Source organism: Hakea prostrata, chromosome 4 (genome assembly GCF_041222555.1).
Source record: "Hakea prostrata isolate BN-2017 chromosome 4, UWA_Hpros_2, whole genome shotgun sequence".
NCBI lineage: Eukaryota > Viridiplantae > Streptophyta > Magnoliopsida > Proteales > Proteaceae > Hakea > Hakea prostrata.
In genome coordinates this window covers 3,949,669-3,976,814 of record NC_142603.1, presented here as the reverse complement: position 1 = coordinate 3,976,814, position 27,146 = coordinate 3,949,669, and the positions used below count along the sequence as shown (strand labels likewise).

Genomic DNA, 27,146 nt, shown 5'->3' with positions numbered 1-27,146 from the left:
CCCACTAACAAAGCATGGCTGGGCTACGCTTTGTCATTCATAAACTCACTAGGGAGAATGGGAGATGAGCACAATCTTTTTGGGCCTCATCCAGGCCCATCCTAGGCCACATTCTCTCTGCTACGCGTGAGGCCCGTATTCCACTCCCTAGATACGAGGGCTTAAAATATCGGTGAATCGTTTTAGGAATCGTCAGGAATCAATTCAGATTTTAGCCCTGAACTCGGTATTCAAGCCATAATTCCCTCATTTACCGTTCAGGCTTAACGGTTCCTGGTTTTTACTCTTTTTGAGTCTCTGAACCGAGGCGCAGACTCGTTGGCGAGAAGTGCGTAACATGTTTGAAGTTAAAAACTGCCACAGGCAAGCCTGCAGTAATCAGTAATCAACGCCGGTCTTTTACTTTTTCTGGAATAAATCAACGCTTGTCCACAGCGGCGTGATGGCACTGGATGAGGCATGCTATCATTACTCAAGATTCCATCGGTCCATCACACCATCTCAAGTCCTGAAACTGCGACACGTCATCATTGTCTTGATGAAAACACCTAACTCGACGGCGAGAGATTATCGGGAGCAGAAAATCTTTGGTGAGATCGAAAAACACTCCACCAATCACATTTCGTCGCTGCTGGATTTATACGTTTCTCCAACAGTAACCAATGGAGATATACTTTGCCGACTTGACGAACGGGGAAAAGCTCAATTAACCTGGTTTTTTTTTTTTTTTTTTTTTGGGATCTTAAAGGCGGGAAATATATTCATTCTGATTCATATTTTATTTCAGTTCCGCGGTTCTCTTATCCCTCCTCCGATTCGATTCTTCCTTTTTTTTGGAAACTGATCTGAGTCGACTTCTATTCTTTCTTGCATCGAACGGCACTAGACGTTGATGGATTCTTCCAAATGCTGAGGTGAGCTCCCAAATTGATGTTTTCCTGGTTTTCGATCTATGAGCTTATTGTGCTTGCGTGAATTCGTGTGAAGTTGGAAATCTCAATCCGTTCCGAATGACTTAGCTATTTGCTCTCTGAAAGATTGCTTTGAGAACGATTTTTAGCCGTTCTTTTTGGTTACATTCCCTAAGTTTTGCTTGCTATCGTGTTTCTGGTTGTGTAGCCCTAGATCTTTGTAATTTGCTTAATAATATCATCGTTGGAGCGTTCGAGCTGTGAACAATGTGGCTTTAAAATGCGACCACTTGAAATAGTCATCTTTATAACCGAGTTCGTGAAGTGTCCTTATGTTATGTACAAACTTACATGGCTGTGAAATTTATAAGCTAACTACGTTCACTTGCGGCTCGTTTCTTTTGCTTATTGTCAGTAGACACACGTGTGCTTAGTGTTTTACCATTGCTACTGTTCTGTCGTGAAGGCTCACAAGAATGTATCTTGGGAAGTTGCTTGTTCATCCCATGTCACTTTTCAGATGATAGATTCATCATAGACCTAACAACATAAATCAAAGAATTGGTAACTGTGATTTATTTGACCACATAATCAAGGGGTTAATGGCTCAGTTTCTCAGTGGCAGATAGCACTGTAAGGTTGAGCACCATTGCAGGAACCGAACTACTGCGTTTCTTTCTAAAATTGAAGGGAGGCATAAAATGAAGAAAAAGAGGTTTGTGTATCTTTCACTGTATCCTGTGATCACAATAGAAAAAATGGAGACACAGGTGTTCTGGTGATTGTTTCTACTAGGCAAATACAAAAACGCATTCTCTGATGACAGGGATGGGCTGTAGTTTTGGGTTTAGTATGATTTGCTTGTGTCAAGTTAGACTTAATTTGGATGCCCAGTGGGTTATGTGGACCAATGGGTTTAGTATTTTTTTTTAATTGTAACGGGGGACTGTCATAAATCCAAATGTCAGGGACTTGGGTTTATTTGAAATTAGCAGGTTAATTTCTTTGTTACTTAGTGGTGTCTTTATTTGGTATGTTTCCCCCCTTTAATGTACATGACACAACTATTGCATGTTTGGGCATACTTTTATTAGTTTTAATTTAAATTTCTATTTTTGATGTAGTAAACTCCTCTTTATATTGTAAAAGCCACAGTACCCTAGCATGATTTGATTAATTGAAGTTGTGCTCTATTGCTTTGAAAATCCCATAGTGTGTGTTCATTTCAAAGTGGAATGACACCATTAGGTTTGATGAGTGATTGACCTAGTCCATAGGTGAGAGGCGATGGTCATATCCCCATAAACCCTTCTTCCCTACTAATGACTTCTTTTGTATGGTCGAAATGTGGTTAGATTTTCAAAGAATATGAAAACTCGTCTCAACTTGCCGTTCCAACTAGTTAGAGATTGTTGAAATCTGTCAAAGGAATGGTGCTTCTCTCTCTCTTTCTCTCTTTCTTCTTTTTTTTGTTTGGTGCTTGCTTTTGGTTTTGGATTGATGTTGCTGTGGTCAAATGGGCATGGTTTGCTTTGAAACTTTAAAGGATGCTTGTTCTAATATTAATAAGCAAACTCGAACTCTCAAGTTGGGGGAAGAAAAAAGAAAACCAAAATAATGGTTTGAACTTGAACCCTTGGTTGGCAATTAAGGTTGAATCCTTACTATAGACATGTAATATTTGTAGATTCTACACATAGCTTGAAACTTTGAATGACAAGAGTTGACAATAAAATTAGCTACTAATTGACAAGCAAAACATAAATTTAAGACTTGAAAGTTTCTACTATAAAAAAAATTACAGTCTTGTCTCGCAGATTAACTATGTCAACATTATACTCCCAACTTTCAACTATTGAGTACCAACTATAGTCATAGAATGTTAGAACCCTACTTCCTAGACTCCCAATTGTTGAATACACAGATATCCTGAGGAAAAGGTAGAGTCAACACTGCTGCAATCTTGTAGGAATGAGTGAATATAAGGCCAAGAGTGAAGAAAAAGTGTTTTTGCTTTCTCCAAACCAAAACAGGAAGTTTGAAGCCTTTTCTGTTGAAATTCTGAGCAGCTTGGTGCTAGCTATAGCTTCTTTAGTATAGGCATGTGATCCGTAATATCAAAATCTTGATGAGATCTCGATCGAGATATGACATTTTTATACCTCTTAGGCTGCGTTTGTTTGCTGGAATAAAAGTGGGGTGGGAAAATTCTTGAAAAAAGTGTAGATTTCTTACTTTTCCCTTAAATCCCAAAATTGTAGATTGTTTGGTTGTTTGGGTTGGGAAAGAAAGAGACAAGTTTCCTTGATTCAAGGAAACTTGTCTGGTGATGTGGCACCTCAACTTTCCCACCCCAAGCCATTTTAAAACCCCATAAATTTGGTGGGACTTTGTGGGAAAGTTTGGAAAAGTAAAAAGTGGGACCCACCACTATCACTTTTCCACAAAACCCTTTCATTTCCTTTCCTTCTCCCCCACCCCACTACACATGGGACCCACATGTTTTTTTTTTTCCCACCCACCTTTGCAAACAAACGCAGCCTTATGGTATCTTTTCTTTCTGAAAACCTTCATGGCACTATTGTAATTTGTTGTTTGTCTAGAGGATTCCAAGGTCACATTTCTCTAGGTTTATATTTGTTTGTTTGCTTTTTTTTCTTCTTTTTTCTTTCTTTTGTCCATTCTCTCTCAATCTGCTGAGGTTGAGAGCAATCCCAAGCCTGAGTAGCTTGATGGAACTTATTCTTGAATTGATTTAAAGCATGAAATTAGTGAAGATCATGGCTGTAGATAAGACTAAGGGTGAATTTAAAATGGCTAAATTAGGAAAATGCCATCAATTGTGGCATGATGTAGGCAACTTATAGGATCTGGTGGTGTCCCTGCGCACCTTCTCTCTTTTATTTATTTTTATTATGAAAAAGTGAAGTGTTAATTATATTGTAACCCCAAGATGCAAACAACTTTGCAAATATTGCCAAATATAACATTCCAAACCTTGTGTCTTACTCAACCTTGAAAAATATTATTTGCTGATCTTGAAAAAAAGTACTCTTGAATGATTGCCGTTTCCATTGTATTGAACTTAGGAATTTGTTTATGATACTTTTCTGCTATCTGTACTGGAAAAGTTTGATGTTCAAGAGTGAATGAGAGATGGAAAGGTTCGTTTAACACATGATTGCAACCCATTTGGCTGTTCCTTTTCTTTCTGATTTTGTTTGCCTTTCATTCTTTCAATTGCGTATTCATCTCTGTTTCCATGTGTCGGGAAAGATACAGGCATAAATTATTGAAAATCTATTTGATCTTTGTTGCAGGAGTCTGAGTTATTTGACTTAAAAAAAATTAGAATTTACAGTGGGTTTTTTATTTTGAACAGGTAATGCTTTTTTGTTAAATTACCATATCATCATTATTTCTTTGATTTTGATGTTGTCATTATAAAATTAATTCCTTCAAAAATAAATTGTGTTTCATAATCAATGCTTATGACCAGTTGCATATCTGATGCTTATTAGAAAATGTTTCTTTTAATAAACTTATTGCAGGTGTAGAATATGGATGCTGTTTCTCAGTCAGAAGAGAACCATAACACGAGGAGAAGTTCAAGCCCCATTAGAAGTATAGCACATGACCATGAACATCGCATGGAACATGTACAAACTGAAATTACACAAGAAGAAAACCAACAACTTGGCACTGAACATGGTCATAGTGATAATAGACCACAAGAAAACAATCAATCTGGCTCAGAAATTATACTAAGTGGAAATACAAAAGAAGAAAACTCTCAACCTACCTCTGAACATGTACAAAGTGAGTGCGCACCACAAGAAAATGATCAGCTTGGCTGCAAACATGTACAAAGTGGGTCTGAAGAAACTATGTTGGGTCAGGGAGTTGGTTCTACTAATATCCAGTCAGTGGAACCTCTAGCCAGGGACGTAGGAAAGAGTTATCCTAGTTCTTCACGCAAGAAAACTAAAGTCCACCTTGGTTCACAGAAAAGAACATATATGTTAAGATCTGCAGTTGGTAGTGCTAGAGTTCTTCGGTCAAGGTCCTGTGGGGCCTCTAAAGCTCCTGTGCATCCTGTTGCAGCTGATAAGTCAGTGAATGTTACAGCCCAGAAGAAGAAAAAATCAAAGAAGAAATCAACAAGCAGAAAGTTAAATGATGAATTCTCAAGAACTAGGAAACGCTTAAGGTACTTGTTGCATCGAATGAGCTTCGAGCAAAGCCTGATTGATGCTTATTCTGGCGAAGGTTGGAAAGGACAAAGGTTTGTATCTGGTAGATAGATTGGACCCCACATCTCATTTCAAAGGCAGTATTTTGGATCTTCTGATTATGATTTCATTGGGTTGCTAACGTTCAACCATTCAGGATTTCCTTGCTTACTGATGTTCAATGGCAGAAACACGTTTTTGTTAGTATATTGATTTTGTCATTTCTTATGATTGAATTTTGCTGATATCTAAGCTGCATCAAGTCATCAAAAATCAAAAATCAAAATTTGCCACATAAAAAAAAAATCCTATATTAAGTGATCGAATATCCATATTAAGGCAGATAAAGTTGTCAAAATCAGCATAAATTAGAAGATATCAGAACTGGTGAAGTCTGATGCAGTCAAAACTCACATTTGGTTTATACTGTTCTCAGAATTGATCCTGGCATATCTAGTCTCATATTTGTTCTCAGAAATATGATCTTATTCATCAGTGGTTAAACTGCTCTTGATGTTAAGAGTGTTCTGGTTGTATAGAAACTTTAATTGGTCAAATTATTTTACTTTTTATATGAGATTTTTCGTATTAGATAGAGCACAAAACCAGCTTTTGGACAAATCCAAGATTGCTTAAGGTTGGTTCATATTGGAGGGGGTAATCTATTGGTCAAACCTCATTTGGGAGATATGTGTGTGTGTATGCTGTCTTTTTACATAGCAAAATTAATATTTTTTTTGGGGGAGCCGGGGGGGGGGGGTTTAGTGATGCTTTATTATATTAAGATCTGTGGATTTTTTTAGATTTGAGAAAACACCCAATCATTAGAAAATCAAAGTTTTCACTTACTGTTGAAAATCCAGTTTTTTGTTGTTGAACTAGGGGGAAGTTGACCTTTTATCCTTTTGGAATTTTAGTTTTTATTTATGATTGTTTGGTTGAAATGGGGTTTATGTGTTTTCTTGCATATAGTTTTAAGGAATGCCAGATGTTTAAAGCTGATGATCTGGTCCAGATGTGGCAAGTTTGACCTTACCTTCCCTACGAATGATGTGGAGTTCACTGTTAAAATGAAATAAAAAAACAATATTTGGCATGAATAAGTTTAGTACTACTAAAACCAATGCTTTGCGTTAAGGTGATGATCACCTAGACCCCAAGAAAACCATTTGGATACCAAAGTGGTGCCTTGACAACTATGGCTAATAGCATTGCTTCATCATATTATTACTTTCTGCAGCAGTGCAGGCACTCCAGTTTGTTGTTGCATGGGTGCTGGTTGACCATTTTTGTTACTTGATTTATGGCCTACTTCTTGGGGGGTCTCAAATCACTCTCTAATCCTTGTTCAATGACTTGAGGGCAGCTATGTAAATTGGATTCTATCTTCCATTCTAGTGGAATCCATACATGCACTATTGTCTATTGCTGCAACTTGCAATTCCTGTGTAGCTCCCTTGATTCTTTCGGTATTTCCAGGTTGCACCATTCCCTGTTGGTTTAGCTGTTGATCCTTTTTTATCAGCTGAATTTGCCTCATTGATTTTCCTCCATCTTGTCACCTGTTTTGCACTGATCCAGTCCAGTTTCACACTTTCTTGTAGTCTTGTTGTGTAGAATCCACACTCAAGAAACTGATTCTGGGAATGATCACATTTCCTTAGGGTGTCTTTGTTTGACGGAGAAGAGTGAAAAAGGTATTAAATAGAGAGACAGTTGTACTTTTTCCCAAAAATTACATATTTGTTGAGTCTTTGGTTACATGGGTGGGAAGCTTTCTACAAAACCTCATTTCTCGTGAGGTGGCACTCCTATTTTTCCCTCCCCCATTCACTTTCAAATTCCGCACTTTCTGTGAAAAATTACTTTTGAGACTCTCTCTCCTCACATGTCCTTCCCCCCCCCCCCCCCATTAAAACGCTGCCCAATCACCTTTTCTTCTGTCTCCTACTATATTCCACCCCACTATGAAGTGCATATTCCATGATGTGCTTACATTGTCTTCTTTTTTTAACCAGCAAATGTGGGGAATAATCTCTTTTACCTTGACTTCTGTAACCAAGCCTCCTTCGGTCGCTTTACTTCAACCTTTGGTCACGGAACAAGCAAGCTATCAACTCCTGCCTATACTATCACAGGATAAAGACATACTAATGCACCCACCAATTGTGGGAGATGGTCGGAAGATTTCGATATAGGATGATAATTGGATACCCTCTTCATTAAATTTCAAGGTTTAAATAAGGAAACTGGATTTTTGTGACGTGGAAAAAGTGTCGGACCTGGTTGACCCAATCAACATAAGTTGGAGAGAAGATTTGTAGAGTAAGTTTTTTCCATGGTTCACAATCTCGCTTTTGACACCTATCTCTCTCCCTCAAAAGAGAGATCTCACTCAAGCTGGTAAGATCTCGCTTGAGTTGTCGAGATCCACTCTAGTGAACGTAAGGGCCCATCTCAAGGGGTTTGAAGGGTCAGGTTGGGCTCAAGGTTGGTATTTAGCCTATGTTTGGCCTTCTAAATACACTATTGACCTTAGATTGTGAGTAGACAACCCTAAGTATGAATTCTAACTCAACCCTAGGTTTGAAACCCAAATGCTGCAGGAATGAACACGCAAGGTTATAAAACATAAAATATAGAACCATTAGGACACATAAATGAAAAGTAAGTGATAAGATACATCAAATAATTTAAGTAGCAACATAATTCCACCCATATGTGTATGATACAACATCACATTCTCGACTCTCGATACATCATCACATTCTCGACTCTTGAGAGTACAATAATACAACTATCAAAACTTCATAATAGAAGTGTTGGTATGGCTCATGCTTCATATTTTGTTGCTGACGACCTTCCCTTGGACACACACAGGGGCCTTGACAGGGGTTGCTGGGGGTAGTGCCCCTAGGCTTGTAGAGGCCTTATATGATTATGGGCCTCGAGATTTCCTTTGCAGTTTGGGCTTGGGCCCATGAATAGCTGTTGTGGCCTTGGTTGAAGACCAACTTCAAATGGCCTTATTTGGTCTTCCTTTTTTTATGTAGATCTGCTAAACCTTGATGCAGGTCAACATTGAGCGTCAATTTGACAAAAAAGAGAGGAAAAAATGGAGGTTTGGAAGGTCTCAGCGAGTTGGGAGGCGAGAGAGAGCGAGACAAGTCGAGAGGCAAGTTGGGAGATGAGAGAGAGCAAAACAAGTCTTCTCGACTTGTTTCGCTCAAGAGATGACATTTAAAGTGGCTGAGTCGACCGAATCTCAGTTGAGATTTACTCAAAGGAGATCATGCTGACTTGCTATCTCAAAATAGTGAGATCTCACAAGATCACAAACCATGATTTTTTCTACCTATTGACAAGGAAAGAGTCCAACAAATCCGACTAATCTTGCTACCTCAAGAAGACTGTTTTGTGTGGGGAGGAAGCAAATCAGGTAAGTTTCAATCAAATCTATGTAATATTCTTATTAATAGGCAAGAGCATCATAGGGATCAGCAGGTGAATTGGAATCAGCTCAAGGACAGGCATTGGAAGAGGTTGGAATGTTAAAACTTTGCCAACAACTAAGGTTTTCGTATGGAAGTGTTTTTCTAATGGCATTCCAGTAGGCAGTGAGTTTACTAGGCGTCACATTCCATATGAGAAGCAATGCATTAGATGTGGAAGTGAGTTGGAACAATAGATCACATTTTGATTAACTGCCTTTTTTCAAGGGTGATTTAGTTCAGCTCTCAAGTGGCTTTTTCTCTTCCAACCCCGGGGGGGGGGGTTGACTCCATCCAGCAGTGGATTATGAACTGGGATGGGATTTTTAGTAGTGACAAAAAATTTTGCTCAACATAAGTTTGCTTTAGCCACTTCCATTATTTTGTATATATGGAGGGTTAGGAATGAGTTATTTTTAATAAAATCCATTGGCCCCCAGATGAGATGCTGAGGTTAGTGAATAAAGCTTTTCAGGTGTTTGTTGCAGTCGCTAATTTTTCAGTGAAATACACCTTTGCTGCCTATAATCGAGTGCAGTTGAAAGGTGATAGATTTGTTTGGCTCTGTCCAAAGAAGCGTTTTGTCAAAGTAAAATTGTGATGGTGGTTGGCAAGAAGAAAGCAATCGAGGGGGTACTGGAGCGTTATTAGAGATGAAAGAGGTAGATTATTAGCAGCATTTTCAAGTAGAGTTTATTGAAATTCTTCTTGTAGCTGAGGCACTTGCTCTAAGATCAGGCCTAATATGAGCTCGTCGTAAAGGTTTTCAAATTTGGAGGTGTAAGTGGATTGTTTGGATCTGCTGAAGATGATCATGAGGGAATCTCCCCCATCGACAGAAGATTTGGAAGACATTTTGGGTATTACACAAATATTTGATCTATGTAATTTTTCCTTGGTTCCTAGACCCGCTAACTTGGTGGCAGATTCTTTATCTAGGCTGGCCCTTTCAGTGATACTCTAGTCTGATTGGCCTCTGTCCAATCATGGCTTTTGCATGTGTAATGTAGAAGCTATGTGTATGAGCTCTTTATGTCAATAGATTTTCTTTTCACCCCAAATAAATAAATAAATAAATAAAGCTTCTCAACCGGAGGGAATTGAACAAGAGATGAAACCTCAATCCAATCTCTATTCCCAAGCCGATGCTTTGGCTTACTTGCCCTGCTTTCGGGGTGGTCAACTGCCCTACTTCTTTCCCTGGTTTTTGTTTCCTATTAGCTCCTACGACCCCTTCCACCTCTACTATTACTCGCATGCCTGTGCCTGTACTATTTCTGGCATTAATTCTTTTATGATCCGCTTAACATTCTAACCAATGCTAGCCACCAAAAAGCTACACATGTATTTGGGGCCCACCTCACAAGTTTTCTTCCCTGTTATATAAGTCAAAAGAAACCTTAGGGCTAGTGGCACCGAAGCTGAGAATTCAACTAACTTTGCTTCTTCTGTAGGCTAAAAGGGAGTACGTGGTGCATTAGGCTCCTGCCACTACAGGATCTGGGGAGGCTCATAATGCATGCAGCTTTTTGCCCCTGGCTTTCACTGAGAGGTTGTCTTCGATCATGGTCTACCACTTTGCCCTTCAAACATTCGCATATCCACAATATCCATTCTATGCATAGGCTGGTCCTTAACTGCATAGCAGATTCTGGATATTTACGTAAGAGTATCATTTGAATGTCTTTGTTTACTCTTTGGTGTGATTTTAAGTTAGGTGTATTAAATTGTGGTCAGTCTGTTGATCTGTCATTATTGAATTTCGGCTGGTGGCCATTACTGGAACATTTTTTACTCCTGAGGCTAATTGAATTTTCTGGTGATGAAGACTTGGGATGTTTGTGGTCTCTTGGCTAGGGATTAAACTTATGTTCTTTACCCTTACACATGTACTTCTCTTTTTAGTTATTTGTTTCTTGTTCTTAGTGTAACCTTCTATAAATCTACGCAGTTCAGAAAAGATTAAGCCTGAGAAGGAGCTTCAACGTGCCAAAACAGAAATTTATATTTGCAAAAAGAAAATACGCAACTTGTTTCAACATATTGATTCTTCATGTGCTGAGGGAAAGCTCCAGGAATCTTTATTTGATTCTGATGGACAAATCTCCAGTGAGGATGTAAGCTAAGTCATTGACCTCATAAGCTTGGTTTCACTTCCTAATTCTTTAGCTGTTGTTTATTGTTTTGTTATATACATCAATAGTGGATGAGCAGTACTCTTGGAACAGCAAATGCTGAGATATATATCCATCTTATGGCAGATATTTTGTGCCAAATGCGGGTCCAAAGACTTGACTACCGATAACGATATTATACTTTGTGATGGAATGTGTGACCGTGGGTTTCATCAGATGTGTTTGGAACCCCCATTGTTAAAAGAAGAAAGTAACTCTCAAACTGTTCAACTGTAGTCATATTGCTACTTTGAACCAGTGGTTAATTTGGTAACACGTTTCTACGTTTTCTGCTGTGCAGTTCCTCTTGGAGATGAGGGCTGGTTATGCCCTGGATGTGATTGCAAAGTAGATTGCATTGACTTGCTTAATGACTCTCAAGGAATTGATCTCTCTGTTGATGATAACTGGGAGGTTGATTGTGAAACCTCTAGTCTCTTTTCAGTCCATTGGGTAAATGTTATATTTTTCCATCCTTGAATGTTTTGCCTTTCTTCTATGTGTGCAGAAAGTTTTTCCTGAGGCAGCCGCTACTGTAGCTGTTAAGCAAAATGATGACTTAGGATTGCCATCAGATGACTCTGAAGATGATGACTATCACCCTGATGGTCCACAGGATGACGGAAAAATCCAGTCAGAAGACTCAAGTTCTGAAGAATCTGACTTCTCCTGCATCTGAGGACTTAGAGGCTTTACCCAATGATGACCCTTTCATGGGACTTCCTTCTGATGATTCAGAAGATGATGATTTTGATCCTAATTGCCCAGATGATGATGAAAAGGTGAAGAGGGAATCCTCAAGTTCTGATTTTACTTCTGACTCTGAAGATTTCAGTGCTTCAGGGGGGGATAGCAAATGTTATGGCGCTGATGATGTTCCTGAATCATTGTCAGTGGGTGATGCTAAATCCACCAGATGTTCAGGGGAAACATCCACAGTAGTTAAAAAGAAAAAACAATCAGTTGATTCTGAGCTTCAGTCCCTTCTGGAGGCAGATCCAAATGCTATTCTTCCTTCAGGAAAAAGGAGTGTCGAGAGGTTGAACTACAAGCAACTGCATGATGTAAGTTCTCATCTCTAGATTCCTGTCTTCTATAATGTTCTTCAGTTGGTCATTTTTTAATGTGCCATGGTGATATCTCGCTGGGCAGCTGGAAAGAAAATGGTAAGAAGCACTATTGACCCCTCCCCCTGTTACTTGGTCATGAATAGATTCGACATCTGATTGAACTCAATGCGGTATCTGGCTCCCCAATGTGGACATGGATTTTGTAACTTGAGATTCCGTGAATTACCTGATTACAGGACGCATTTAAAAAATTTTTCTCAGGTTATTTTGGTTAGTATCAAGTATCAACTGATGTGATATGATACAATTTTATTAATACCAATCTTCATGTCCTATATGTTTGTATTACGGTTGGTACCTTAAAGATACAACACATTTTGGTCAAGTATCAGCCAGCATGGTATGGTACATAAACTTGCTGCTCATGGATCTCTTACAAAAGCCAGGTGATCGGTTGCTGGATCAGATGGTTCTAAGCTTAAAACATTATCTTGGGGTTGGGAATAGTGCATTGGCAGAAAGTGTTCAATAAGAACACCTTGGTTGGTGATTATGTATGAATGTAAGTAGCGGATAATGGTCTTTTTCTTTTCAATTATGAAAAATACATATAATTGTGTGTTAATTGATCCCTTCATATTATAAATTGGTGACAAGTCAATCAGTTTAGCCACTATGGCTGCTTTCAGAATATTGACTATAACACATACTCATAAATAATAATAAATTAAAATGGGGGATTAACAAACTTGTACTCCACAATAAACAAACTTTGGAGAATTTCACCGAGTGCCAATGTGTTGATGTCTTGCACCATTTTGCCATTTGCATATGATATTACAATAGAAACTTTTATAATGGCTATATGACTTAATATTTTAAATCATTTTTTTATTGGTATAGAATTTTTTAATCTATTGGAAAATAAATAAATGGATGCTTCTGCAGAATTTGGATTTGACAATTACTGCTTGATAAGTAAATCAATTGTTCTTTCAATAATTGGAAAATATTTTAAAGCCTTTGGGTAGGTGGCTGGTCCACCCAGTTCCTGATGCAGTAGGAAAAGGGTTGGAGAGAAATGCAGAACAAAAGCAATACGTGATGGGTTTCCATATGATTAAAATGATGGGTTTACATGCTTTTATATTGTGAACGTATAAAAGGATCTCTAAAAAAAATTTGCTGTTACATCCCTGCCTTGTCATCAACCGTCTACTCTGCCCATCTTGATCTCTTTCCTGAATTGAACGATATAGCCTCAAATGAATGAGAGCTAGCTTTTCCATGATCTTTAAGAGAACCAGCTTATATGGGACTGAGAAAGTATTTCTTGAAAATTTGGTTATGGGCTTGGGGGGGGGGGGTGTCTTTGTGATATGGGCTGTGATGTGATGATTTTGCTAGTTAGGATTGATGTGGTTAATATAGAATGGCTTAGCAATCACAAATGCAATGGTTAGGTTTGGTTTTAGGGGAAACAGGTTAGGTTTCCAGGGGCATCAGAGATACTTACCATCCAATAGGAATTTGGAATAAATTTCCTGAGATGGAAAACTGGGGTCTAGAGGTGTCATAAAGGGTTGAAACTTTGGATGGAAGGTAGGTAATGATATGGGGATATGATCCCTCAATTTTGGATGGATTTTGATGGTTAAATTAGAAAATATGAAGGTTTTTATTTCAGGGGTTTTAGGGGATACAAAAATTCAAGAAAATATTTTTATCTTTAAATTGGGTGATCAGAATGGGGTCAACTGGTATCTGAGGTCACTGGCGTTGGGGGGGATAATGTACCTATAATGTAAGACAAATCTGCTAGTTCAATTGGTATAGATTTGAACTTTAAATTTCAATAAAAATAAAAAGGGTGATATGAGAAGGATGATGGAGTGTAGGTTGCCAAGTACCTGGATGAAGGAGCCTTGTGAAGCTTTGGATTGAATGATGATGGGGTTTGTAGGTTGTCAATTCAGCCACATGAAGAATATAGGTTAACTGTTCTTCAATCTTGGACCTTCCAAATTTAAAAAAAAAAAAAAAAAAAAACACGGTTGCTTTGGCAACGCACAAGAGGATACTAATCCAATGCTGGATCTGCATTATTGAATCTCAGTGACTTTGATCCATCAGATGGCAGAACGACAATGAACTCCTTGTTGGGACGGAGACTTGCAAGATGACTGCTTTGCCTCAAAGACTGTAATTTGGATTCACAAAATTTTTCATCTTCCTTCACTAATTTGTGCAAAAACCAGTTTCATTGTGCTTGAGGAGGCTGTTGTGATATTGATGAATAGTAGCTTGATGTGTTTTCCTGTATGATTTATCTTCTTAATCAAATGCAATCTTCAAGGTAAATCAATTGTGTGTTGTCTATTAATTTTATCTCCGTTTTTTTCCGGCTTCATTGTTTGTCATTCCCTGATTTTAAAGGTAACATATGGGGACGTTCCTTCTGATTCAAGTGATGATGAAGATTTTACTGTCGGAAATGCATCAAGAAAAGGGAAGAGCAATGCTGTGAGTAATTGTTCTGTATCACCAAAGACAAAATTTACCACCTCCGCAAATGGTACTAAATATACAAAGCAAAACTCAGGAGAGACTGAAAATACTCCAAAAAGAAAAACTCGCCAGGAGCCCAATGTTGAAGGTGCAAATGAGTCAGCACATGGTAGATGCAAAGATGGTTCAGAGCCTTGCTCTTCTGGGAAGTTGGCTACTGCATCACCATCTAGACTTGGATTTGTCGTAACAAAGGTATTATGTTTTAACTTCCTTTTCCTCTCTCTCTCTCTCTCTCTCTCTCTCTCTCTCTCTCTCTTTTTAACAGTGAAGATTATGACCTACCTTCAGTATTATGTAGAAACCATGTGGTATTATTTCTCCCTTATATCAATATATTACACCTGCCTGGGGAAGATACTGTCTTCTTACTGGTATGCACCATATGAATATTGTGGTTTTCTCTTCTTGCTTATGGTTCACTTTAGAAAGTGATCATCAGCAGAAGTTTAGTCTTAGAATTGGTGCTTGATCGAGTCACCAGGACTATTTTTATTTTGACCTTTACTGTGGTCAAGAAGTGCTCCAACTTTGTAATGGATAAAGAAGGGCCAAGATCACTCATATGATTTGGTGAGGGATAAAATGATACCAGTATAATTAGTGAAAATTTATTTAGTAATCACCTCTCTAAAGAAAAATATGTTACCTATAAATGTACCTCAGTCCAATCTTCTTTGTTTTGAGAAGAAGGGCCTTGTTGGTTTGTAGATCCAGCCTGGTGAAGAGAATGATTATGGGACATTGGAGTGGTTGTTCGGGTTAGTTGCTAACTAATCAACCATGAGCCCCTAGATCAATCTGATAATTATTGTATTGCACTTTATTCTCCAGCAATTAAACTCTAGAGAAATGCTTGCGATCATTTCTTACCTTAAAGGGTCACTTTTTTCTTCTTCTTTTTTTTGTTGTTGGGGGCGGGGGGTTGGAGGTGGATTTACATGAAGTAATTTTTTTGTTTTATTTTTATTTTTTTATTTCCCCCCCCCCTCTAAATAATAGTTGTGGTATAGAATGTAAGTCACAACAACAGCAGCTGACTGCCAAATCCAAACAAGCACTGTGAGAAAGTAACAACTTAAAGGGACTTGTATAAAATGATGTCTCGATTGACTAATCCAGTGCCCCCTCTACCAACCTCATGACATAGAAGTTAACCCCTTAATGTGAGCCTGAAGCCAATGTACAAACACCAAGTTCTAGCATCTGAAATATTTTGAAACCTTCATCTTATTCCAAGTGCCCAAACTTTCTGGGATTTTAACCCTGGTTTTTCCTTTTTGGATGAATAATAACTATATAAATCAGCAAAGCAAAGAATGAACAAGTGGATGACAAGAGAGGGGGGGGCGGCTTCAAGCAAGAGACTTGATAGAAGAGCTAAGGCCCCATGAGACAACAATGAACCTATTCCTAGGGTTATCATCAACTGGGGGGTGGGAACTAGAAAGTAATCTAGAAGAAACATCAAAACATATCTCTTTCCAAATCATGTCCAAAGAGCAAGATTTGAAAGTCCATCTCCTAAGGTTGTGCTCCACCACAGGTGGTGGACAATGGCAATGAAAACTAGCTTACCAATCCAATCGCATATGGAGGAGCCTAAAAAGTTTTTCAAAATCCAAGACCAAAGAGCAAAACCAAAAGACCGTCTCAAACAGGGCCAAATGGAGGCAAGGGCTTTTCCCCATTGGGAATGGGTGGGAATGGGAGAAGGGACAGGTGAAGAAAAGGTGATTGATGTCCTCTAAACCATTCCAACATAGGGTGCAGTAAGGGCTAACTGGGATATGGTAGCTAATGAGGAAGAATTGGGTGAGGAGGGTCAGGTTAAGAGTTCTCCAAAGAGTGAATGAGTGGCGGGGATGTGGTCTTTTTACCAAACTAGGGGAGGCCAAAGGATTGGGGAGGAGGGCAAGCAAAGCAAGTTCTAAGCAAAGGATGTGGAGAAAGATTTAGTGTGAGAGGGGATCCAAACAGTGAGGTCATGGGGAAAGTCAATTAAGAGGGGGGGGGGGAGATTGGGGCAGAGAATCCCAAACTTGTGTGAGATTGATAAGACCCTACTAATCCCTCTGAAAATCAATACAAAAATACAAGAATTAACAAGATAGAGCTGGTTTTAATGGTGCTAGTCACCCCCAACACCTCATGGTGCCCCTCAGCCTACGGCTGCCCAAGAAACACTCCAATATCATTTGATCCCCTCCCCACTCAATTTTCACTCTATTTATTACCCCTCAACTAACCCTAATACTCTCTCTTCTCCACATGGTGTCATCCTAGGGCCCTAACAGAGACTAGGTTGGGGGAGAGATGACCAAGAGCCATTAGTGATAAAGGTGAAGAGAGGGGTCTACTTTAGGGTTGTCTCATTAGTTGCATAGGGACCAAAGAAGGTGAAAAGAATACTTATCAGATGCCATGGATTGAGCCAAAAGTGGGTGGAAGACTTGGTAGAGATTTAGATCGAAATGGCGGAGAGATCATGCAGTCGAGGAGGAGGAGGAGGAGGAGATTCCTCCAGACCTAGGAAGGGTTGGGGGGATGGCAGTAGTCCAAATAGAGTAAGATTTGAGAAGATAGGAGTAGACCCAGTTAAGCTAAATTGAATCTTGCTTGGAAGCGATGTTCCGAATGAGTTTTAGTAAGACCTCTTGGATGCAGTGAATCCCCAAACCCCCTTTAGGTTTTGGGCGACAAGTGTCTAATCAACTAATGGGGTAAAGGAAGTGGGAGGATCCTGACCTTTTCAAGGAAAGCACAAAAGAGGAATTTCATGGCATGAATGGTAGATTTGGGGATAGAAGATGCCACACTACTAGAGATAAAAAGATTCGGAGGACTGAGTGAATGAGCACTACCCTACCAACGAAGGAGAGAAGCTTGTCTTTCCAAAGTTTGAGCTTCTTACAAATCTGGTAAAGCATCGGGGTGCAGTGGTGGCTAGTGAATCTACCAGGAATAAAAGGAAGGCCAAGATAGACTCTAGGAAAGGAGCTAGGCTTAAAAGAATGAGCCACAGGAGGGTAGAGCGCACCGAATCAAAGACATTGGAGAGGAAGAGGGTAGACTTATCAAGGTTGACCTGGAGCCTAGAAAGGGATTTGAAGAGGGAGAGGCCTGAGAAGATGTAGGAGATGGAAGACTGGTTGGCTTTTGAGAATATCATGAGGTCATCTGCGAAGGCGTGGTGGGTAAGCTTAATCCTGGTTTTTTCTCGAACCGAAAACTAGAAATCTTGAAGTTTATCAAAGTTGGGAACCCCTTGTCCTAAGCTTTTTCTCTTATGTTGTATATGGTTATCAAACGGTCATTGTTATGTACATACTTTCTCGGTTCCAACTTCCAAGGCAACAAAATGCCTTGTTAATACTTAACAAATTTATATCGATTTATGTTTGTTGCTAGTTTTTCAATTAAAATGCTTATACTATAGCCTGTGCTTTAAGTCTGGAGAGAGCCTCTCATCATAACTAGGGGTAAGGCTGCCCTCAAGACCCTGCAGTGGTGGGAAGCCTTGTACACTTGGTAGACTCTATTTATTAAGTTAGATGACAACTATCCTGGGTGAGGTTTAAAGTATCAGTATTAAGTATCGTATCGGTCATGTGATTTTAAGAGACGTATTGTCTCGTACCAATTATTGTATTATACTGATTGATACATTTTGGTGCAATCCCATACATGGCTCGTAAAAGGAAAAAAGAGAATATGAATAGTGCAGGAATAGAGGCTGGTGCTAGGAAATGGCGGTTAAGTATCATACGAAAGAAAAATAACAGATGGATTATCATAACCACTAAGAACTTTCTTGTCCACAAAAAACTTAAGAACAATCTTAAGCAGTAGGTCATTATGACAACTAACCGGAAAGAGATAGAGGAACGGGAAGAGAAATTAGAAGGAGAAAAGGGAAGACAATAATGCTATGTTCATTCACATTCTTCTCTGAGAGTTATAGAGGAACAGAAGCTACTAGATACATCTCTAACAAATGAAAATAACATAACAGTTACGATTTCTCCAGACAGAGGACGACTGACTGTAACAACTATGGGACCCACAATTGCTGATTCCGATGCCACGGTGCCTGGAGACTCATGTTTGGTAGCCAAACAACAATTCGTGAAGGATCATGTTCCTCTGTCTCTTTCCTGTTAATTGTCACAATGACCTACTGCTTAAGATTGTTCTTAAGTTTTCTGTGGACAAGAAAGTTCTTAGTGGTTATGATAATCCGTCTGTTATTTTTCTTTCGTATGATACTTAACCGCCATTTCCCGGCACCAGCCTCTGTTCCTGCACTATTCATATTTGGAGATTGATATGTATCATATCGGCTGTATCCAATATGGATACATACTGGCTAGTATCATGTCATTTCATGGGATACTTTAAACCATGATTCTGGGTGGCATGAATTTGCTTTTCTAGGGACCGTGTCAATTAGCAATCCACATTTAAATAAAATTTACCTCTGAGTACTTGTCCCCTGTGACTTGTGAACATTGTTGATCAGTGATATAAAACATGTTTTTCCTTTATTAGTTGTCTGTGGAATTATGTTTTATTTTTGTTGGAATTGCTATATGAACTCTTCTAATTTTCAACTTCTCATTCAAGTATGCGATAAAATTTTTGCAATGCAGAGGCTATCTGAGTCATTGAGAGAAAACCAGTATCCAGATCGAGCAACGAAAGAGAAATTGGTGAAAGAACTAGGAATCACAATCCGGCAGGTCTCTAGTTTTTTATTTAATTTTTAATTGGAGCAAGGACTCTAGGTATTTGCTTCTGACTGCTGCTTTATACCTGCCTTATTATGTTTTTTGGATACTTAGGTTAGCAAGTGGTTTGAGAATGCTCGCAGGAGTTTGCGCTTATCAGCAAATACTGGAGTAAGCCAGGCTGAAACAACTTCCTCAAACAAGGAGATAAATAGTGAACCTGCTAAAGATGCAAAAGATAATGTTGGTGAAGATAAACGATTCAGTAAAACAGGGTCTGGTGAGGATGTTGGCACAGATTGTAGCGGTGGAAATGGGAGAACAAAATCAGCCCCAGCAGAAAGCAGTCAGAAGAAACCAGCTGCAAGGAAGTCCAGAAAGAGGAGGGGTCCAATGAATGATGAAAAATCAGAAGGGAAGAGAAAGAAGCCAACAAAGGCTACTAATGAGGAATCACGAAGAACCCAAGCAACTTCACTAATTAATCAGAATCCAAAACCAGAACTGAAGCAACCTGTGATCCAGACCAGAAGTAGAAAATCTGCCTCATGACCTAGGATAACCTGTCCCTCCCCAAGATGGAGTACAGATAGGCCCTGGATAACTTGCTGATCCCACGCTCTCATTTGGCACGGAGATTTGCTTCGTTTGACATTGGTGAGTTATCTCTTTGAATTAGAAAATTGATGAGTTTACCTTCAAAAACTAACCCAAATTGTCCGCTTGACTGGGATTGATCCTGTTGGATAATTTGAAAGAAAGTACATTATACAGGACGTGGGAGTGAAGGTAATGGAACCCTCCACATAAAATGATGCCATGGATGATGAACCGGTTGTTCTGGGATCTCACATCATTTACCCCAAAGTACTTAGGAAGTCGAACTAGGTGACCCTTTTGGATAGGGCAATTAAACAGGCTTCAGGCGGACAATTTGATGGTTATCTGGCGATTCTGATGATCTCTTCCATCCCAGAGTTTTGGAGGAGGAATTACTACTGGAGAGGCTGGGAACGTTTTCTGTTATTCTGTCTTTGTAAGGCTCTATTTATTTTCTAGCATTTTGTCCGTCAAGTTAGATTTTTGTTGTGGAATAATGTTAGATGTTTTGTTTTTCTGGTAGTAAGATGTTTTGTTTTTGAAGTTACTTAGAATATAGAATATTTAAAATAAACATCAAAGTTCATTAGGATATCGGTTGAAATTAGGGGGATTATTAGCTACATGGACAATGTATAGTTCATTACGATCTTGAGTTGTTTTTCTAGGCTTACAACAGACCGTGCTGGTAGTTATTCAAATGCTTATTGCGAACTTATTGAAACTCTTCGACTTTGTTCCCTTCTCAGTTTGGCTTTTTCTGGGGAGAATAATGTGATATCAGGTTTAGTAATCAATTTGAGTTTATCCCTTTTACATAACTTTCCAATTTAACTTGATAGTTTACCCCTAAAAAATAAAAAATAAAAAATAACTTGGTCAAAGTATGTAATAATAAGTGTTCGGGATTTGTTAATGAGCTTATCCCTGGCACATAGCATCATGGCTAAGGGATGGAGCATTGCACAGCAAAATCGGTTGCAAGCAATGTGGTATGGGAATGGTGTTTGTAAGTGAAGGCGTCAAAGAAGCATGAAGAAGGTTTTTTGTTAAAAAAACGAGGTGTGATTCATCACTATGATCTACATTACCCTTTGATTCCAGAGTAAGATGCTTAATAGCTAATCTATTTGTATCAATACTTATCTATCCTTTCTTATTTATTTTTACAAAAAATGAAAAATTGTTTGATAATTTTGGCAGAATAAGTTCTGTAATGAAAAATAAGTTTAGTATGCTAAAATAAAAATGTGCATTAGGGTTTTCGAATAAGCTAATGCATAAACAATAGAGTTTTTACAAAATGGATGTGTATTTAATATTATATTCTCAATTTACATTTGTATTTTAAGTAAATAAAATAAGTTTTTGATCGAAAAATCCATAATAAACAAAAGATCTATTATGAATTCTGAAAGGAATTTTTTTGTTATTTTAAACAAACATAAGATTTAATGTAAATATCAAATATATCCAAAAAAATGAGGAGGAGAAGAGTTGATACAAAAAAGGCCCAAAATTTACATCTAAAGCCCATCGAAGAAATGGATTTTTGGGTACATTTTATTTTCCTTCAGATTATTGCTGAGACATCATATATACTTAGCTAAAATACTTAAAAAATTACGTAAAAGGTCGAGAGGCGAGTGGAGATCTGGGCCGTCTTCCCATCTCCCCACACTTGCATAAGCCTGACACAAGGTTTGCCTATGTATAGGGGAATCGGGAGGACGAGCAGTTGGATGGAAAGGATTTGCAGGATTGCACCACCATTAAGTATGTTTCGATGGTAGAGATCTTTTCTACCTGACCCATTCTTCCATTCATACAGTTACACTTATATAAATATAAGATCCATACTGCCCTTATTTGATATTGATAAACTCTATGAGTTAAAGTCTCCCACTCATATAGTGCTTTGAAATTTTCCCAAAAACATGAACTTAGCTCTAATAATAATGAGCCCTGAAGTTACCACATACGTTTTCGTAAACCCTGATTTTTTTTGCATTGAGAATTGTTTATATATATATATATATATATTTTTGGATAATGTTTTCAATTTTCAACGTCCCAGCTCTTTCAGCTTGAAGTCATACTGACACTGAGTGCCATGTTCCCATTAATCTTATAGGAAAAACAAAAAGCCTAAACCTGCTTCAAAAAACTGCCAAGTGCCGTAGCTAGTTCAGTATCCTTTGAAAAGCTCGTATAATTGAGACTAAAACCATATTATGCTCAGAAAGATCAAATGAAAAATAGCAAATAATAGCCAAATTGCTGTTTAGATAAAAGCTTTCTTTCTTACACCATGAAAGCCAACAACATAATCAAATAAAAATAGCATCAGCAAATGAAACTCTAAAAGGAGGGAAAAAAAAAACCACCTCTCTGAAATAAGAAAACTAAAAAGGAAAGATGCACATGAAAGAAAATACTATTTGAACCACCTAATTTTTTTTCTTCTTAATCTGACGTCATATTTTGTTTGTCTATCACTTTTTGCTAACATCAACAAATAAAAAAAAACTTTACTATAAAACTTATGTTGGGCAAATGGACATCAACACATGTTAGAGGCACCATTACTCGTTAATGAAAGGAGAAATGTGGAACATCATATAACATCTATTCTATAACATCTGGTCTAGAAGAATATATTATTAATTAAATTGAAATTGATCATTGTTGTTTTAACGTTAGTGACAAAATAGAATCGTTTAAACAAATAAACTTAAATTGTGAAGAAGAAAACTTTTGTTCGGTCATCTACTTAGTTGGAAAAGATATTTTATGACATATCCATTAACAATTAAATTTGCATATAACAAATCAGACCTATCTAATCTGAATTTGATCCGTTTATACCCCTATCTTTATACTTGTTCCACGAAAAATGTAATCAATTAAGTAGAACTACCTATCATCATTATGAGATGAGATATACACCAATATTAGTAGGTTATACATTAATATAACTACATGTTATATTATTATTAAATTACATATTGAGATAGAATCATCACGGTTACAATATTCATTGGAGCTCCAGAGTAAATGGATTTTCTTTAAAATAATCCAAGCGTGCATTTATCATGATGGAATTACTAGTATATAAAGAAAGTGGGAGAGACATTGCATGGCAAGTAGAGGAGTTTCCATCAATCATCCTCCAGAGTAGCTTCTTGCATTATCGATCAAAGTTGCTGGCTAGCTTTCTCCCTCAGAGGATCAATCTCCCCAAAAAACCCTATATCCATCCATCATTGGATGATTCCATCAAGCATGAAATCCCTTGCTGCAACAACATCAAGCATGAAGTCCCTTGCTGCAACAACATCAAGCATTCATACAAATCCCTCCCAGCTGACCAACACTAATCAAAGACGAACAGCAAATTACCAGCGTAGCATATGGGGTTTCGACTTTGTGCAATCTTTGAACAGTGGTTACAAGGTGACAAATTATCACATTAATAATCCTTAATTATTCTTCCTGACTTTAGCTTTCCTCTACTTCGATCATTGGCTAACATAATTTCTCTACAGGAAGAGTTGTATAAGAGCGAAACCAAGAAACTGGAAGAAAAAGTAAGACTTAGGCTTGATGCTGGAGCCAAGGGTGACCAGTTAGGTCTGCTAGAGTTGATTGATGACATAGAGAGGCTAGGGTTAGGGTACATCTTTGAGCAAGATATCAAGAAAGCCCTTGACACCATAGTTTCCACGGAAGATATGGAAATTAGTCTCCATGCTACAGCTCTTCGATTTAGGCTCCTTAGAAAACATGGGTATGAGGTGAGCCAAGGTATATATTTAAACCCTAGCATTCAAACCCATCTTGATGAACTTCTCTTCTCTTTTATCTTCCTATACCAGAATAACGTACTGTATGTTGTCTACTGATAGATATGTTCGATCACTTGAAAGACGAGTCGGATAATTTCAAGGCAAGATATGTTGCAGATACAAGAGGACTGCTAAGTTTGTATGAAGCTTCCCACCTTGCAATAGAAGATGAAAGCATGCTAGTGGAGGCCAAGCACTTCACAGTGACAGTTCTAAAGGAGATTATGAAGGATAATGATATGGAACCAAACCTAGCAAAACAAGTGAAGCATGCCTTGGAGCTTCCTTTACATTGGAGGATAACAATGTTAGAGGCCAGGTGGTATATAGATCTCTATGAGAAAAAAGAGAACTCAATTCCTGCTTTACTCCAACTAGCTAAGTTGGACTACAACATTGGCCAAGCATTGCATCAGGATAATCTAGCTGAATTATCCAGGTATATATGTCTTAACTATCCATTATTACATGCTGTATATATATATATATATACACTCAAGGATCGAAACTAACACATAAAAACAACTCTTCTAATCCTTTCACTTTTCACCGGTGCTTCTCAGGTGGTGGGAGAACTTGGGCGTTGTAGACCAGCTGAGTTTTGCCAGGGATAGTCTGATCCCATGTTATTTATGGGCATTGGGTATGAATCCTGAGCCTCAGTTCAGTAATTTTAGGAAAAATGTGTGTAAGATCGGCTTAATGATAACTTTGGTCGATGATGTTTATGATGTCTATGGAACCTTGGAGGAACTTGAACTCTTTACTGATGCTGTGGAGAGGTCTGTTATTTGCTTTATGATGTTATTATTTATTTATAGATTATCATATATAGACTAATGATCATTAATAGCAAGCTACCTGGCTACCTCATTAATTTACTCAAAGTATGTTCTTTTCTAGATGGGATGTTAAGGCAGTGGAAAAACTTCCACAGTATATGAAGATATGCTTCTTTGTTCTCTTCAACACTATTAATGAAAGGGCCTATTTTCACCTCAAGGAACACGGAATTGACAGCTTACCTTTCCTCAAGCAAGTGGTATATATGCATATATGTCAATTTCTATTTCATTAGCCTTTTGTAGTTGCGCTTAATCCTTCCTAACAATCACTAATTTCTATTTAATTATTAATTGTTAATGTGCCAGTGGGTAGATCTATGCAAAGCATACGTAGTAGAGGCAAAATGGTATTACAGTGGACATAAAACAACACTAGAGGAGTACCTCAACAATGCAGTGATTTCAGTAGGGGGCAATGTCGTACTATTTCATTCCTTTTTCAAATTGCCGGATGCTATCCCAAAGGAGGCCTTAGCTTGCTTATCACAAGATCTAAGTCTATTGAACAACTCATCCATGATAGTTCGACTTGCTAATGATCTTGGTACTTTTGCGGTACGTATGTGAGCTTACGATTCACTACTTTGTGGAGAATCCTACACTAATGCGGGAACGTACCATACGTCACACACAAATAGCAAGTATCTCGCTTTTCCTTGAATATGAAATAACTTGTACACTGATATAATTTTGTACAATTTCCAGGCCAAGTTAGAAAGATGTGATACACTGAAGTCAATACAATCATACATGTATGAAACTGGTGCATCTGAAGACAAGGCTCGTGAGCATATATGCCATATGATTGATAAGACATGGCATAAGATGAATGGTGATATATTCAATAATAATGATTCTCTCGGTTTGTCTCATCAATTTATCAGGATAGTTACAAATTTTGCTCGAGTGTCACAATGTATATACCAATATGGAGACGGCCATGGCACTTTTGATGATGACAACAAGAATCGAGCCAACTCATTGCTGTTTGAACCCATACCTTTGTAAATGGACCTTTAAAGAAAGTGCCTTTTCTACAGGATACCTTCTTCGTTCCTCTACCATGGAAATAAGACCCTAATGTGTTACAGACGCTTGTATTGAATCTATAATAGGAAGGAGTATTACATAACCGCCATCTATTGTACTCGATGCCAAGTCGTTTTTATAAATTCCATGATTTTTTTTTTCTTCTTGTTTTGTTGCATGATAAACTTTAATACTTTTAGGAACATCGATTGATTACACCTGAGACAGATGGATCCCAACAACCCCATGTGGTGTAGACCCTGTACGACACACCTCAGAGAGGGTCCAGATCTGTTCCATTGTCCCCAGTTGATCTGGTCTATTTTTCGCTAAAAGGGTCATTTGTATTAAAAAGCGAAAAGAAAAATAACAAACATACTATTAAAGTATCATCCCTCAAACCCGCAACATCAGTTGCCCCCAAATACATCCAACCTCACTGGATCCAACTTACATAATCATAGAATACTAAATCAAAATCTGAAACGAGAGCGACCAACAACCTCTAAATCAAGTTCTCTCCTTATCAATACTATCCATGGTATATTAACATAATAAAGATAAAAAATATCTATAGGATGGTACTAGGTTAAACATGTTCCACATGCAATTGATAGCACCCTTTTAATTAGAGTCAATTAAATTGTTAATTTTCTTTTTGGCCTGGTAGGCTCATTAAAATCACTAAGATAAACGGGATTATTAAACTAGAAAAAATAATAAATAATGAAACCAAAATTAGAAAAGCAACTAAACTAGCACCGTGAACCCATGCAAAGGGTTTAGTTATGATATGCCAAATTCCACCAAGTATGCAAATGGAACCTAACCATACATGTATCTCTAATTATATCTTCTAAATCGTCCACACACTAACAATCTATCCTTCTCCCTCCGAGGGAGATTTTAGAAAATAATCAAATATAACATCGGGATTAAGGGTCAAATTGGTAATACTTCTTCTCCGATGTTATATTTTTTTCTTTCTTATTATTTTAATCTCCGGGCCAAGTAATTTAGATGCAGGTAAGTATTGCAGCAGCAAATTCAACAATAATTATCTCATTTGTTCTATGTTGATGTTTTCTTGATCCTAATCATTAGTCATTTTCTCACCAAATAAAAACCCTTGAAGTTCAGTGAAATCCCAAGGTAAAGAAAATTCAAGGAACAAGTGATTCAATTTCAGTTTCAACAGGAATGCTCATTCCATTTTGTTCAAAGTTTAATACCTTGATCATAAACATAAAAGCACCATTAACCAACATCACAGTCATGAATCATCACCACTACTATCCCTTTCAACAACATTGTACTAACCATGGAATAACCTAATCTAATTTGGATTCATACCATATCACCACAAGTTAGGGAGAAAGGAGGGGTGGTTTTCAGGTGGGTCTCATGAGATAATGCAAGTCATTCTTCTACTGCTAGCCCTAAGGGTTTATTATGGATGATGATGGCTGATGCTGCTGCAGGGGTTGTGAAAAGTTGGGGTGATCGCAACAGCAGTTGAAGCTGCCCAGCCACCACTAATTGCCCCCTCTATTGATCCAACCAAACTGATGTTGTTGTGTCTCTCCTCAGGGGCTAGAGATAGCCCTCCTCCATCACCATTACTCGTAAGCTCAAACGGCAACAAAAG

At 38.0% G+C, this 27,146-nt stretch overlaps 2 protein-coding genes across 2 annotated transcripts; both read left to right on the top strand.

Moving 5' to 3' along the window:
* The first annotated feature begins 454 nt into the window (after positions 1–454).
* Positions 455–20,464, top strand: LOC149017170 (homeobox protein HOX1A-like). The gene is given in 10 exon segments (XM_089151493.1): positions 455–914; positions 4,463–5,196; positions 10,586–10,751; positions 10,896–11,019; positions 11,110–11,222; positions 11,317–11,477; positions 11,479–11,872; positions 14,315–14,641; positions 19,099–19,188; positions 19,291–20,464. Coding segments are annotated over 9 exon segments (2,538 nt in total). The 5' UTR covers positions 455–914; positions 4,463–4,471; the 3' UTR covers positions 19,729–20,464.
* A 2,597-nt stretch (positions 20,465–23,061) lies between these two features.
* On the top strand, positions 23,062–25,477 carry LOC149017169 (terpene synthase 10-like). Its single transcript, XM_089152898.1, has 7 exons — positions 23,062–23,232; positions 23,325–23,583; positions 23,685–24,063; positions 24,188–24,406; positions 24,528–24,666; positions 24,776–25,024; positions 25,175–25,477. Exons 1-7 carry the CDS (start codon positions 23,062–23,064, stop codon positions 25,475–25,477), a joined length of 1,719 nt encoding a protein of 572 aa, XP_089009024.1.
* Positions 25,478–27,146: the final 1,669 nt, after the last annotated feature.

Bases quoted from the DNA above. Each gene is read 5' to 3' on its own strand.
- LOC149017169 (XM_089152898.1), top strand. From the start codon at position 23,062: ATGAAATCCCTTGCTGCAACAACATCAAGCATGAAGTCCCTTGCTGCA. The intron at 23,233-23,324 runs GTGACAAATTAT...ATTTCTCTACAG, and splicing joins CTTTGAACAGTGGTTACAAG to GAAGAGTTGTATAAGAGCGA. The intron at 24,064-24,187 runs GTATATATGTCT...GGTGCTTCTCAG, and splicing joins AATCTAGCTGAATTATCCAG to GTGGTGGGAGAACTTGGGCG.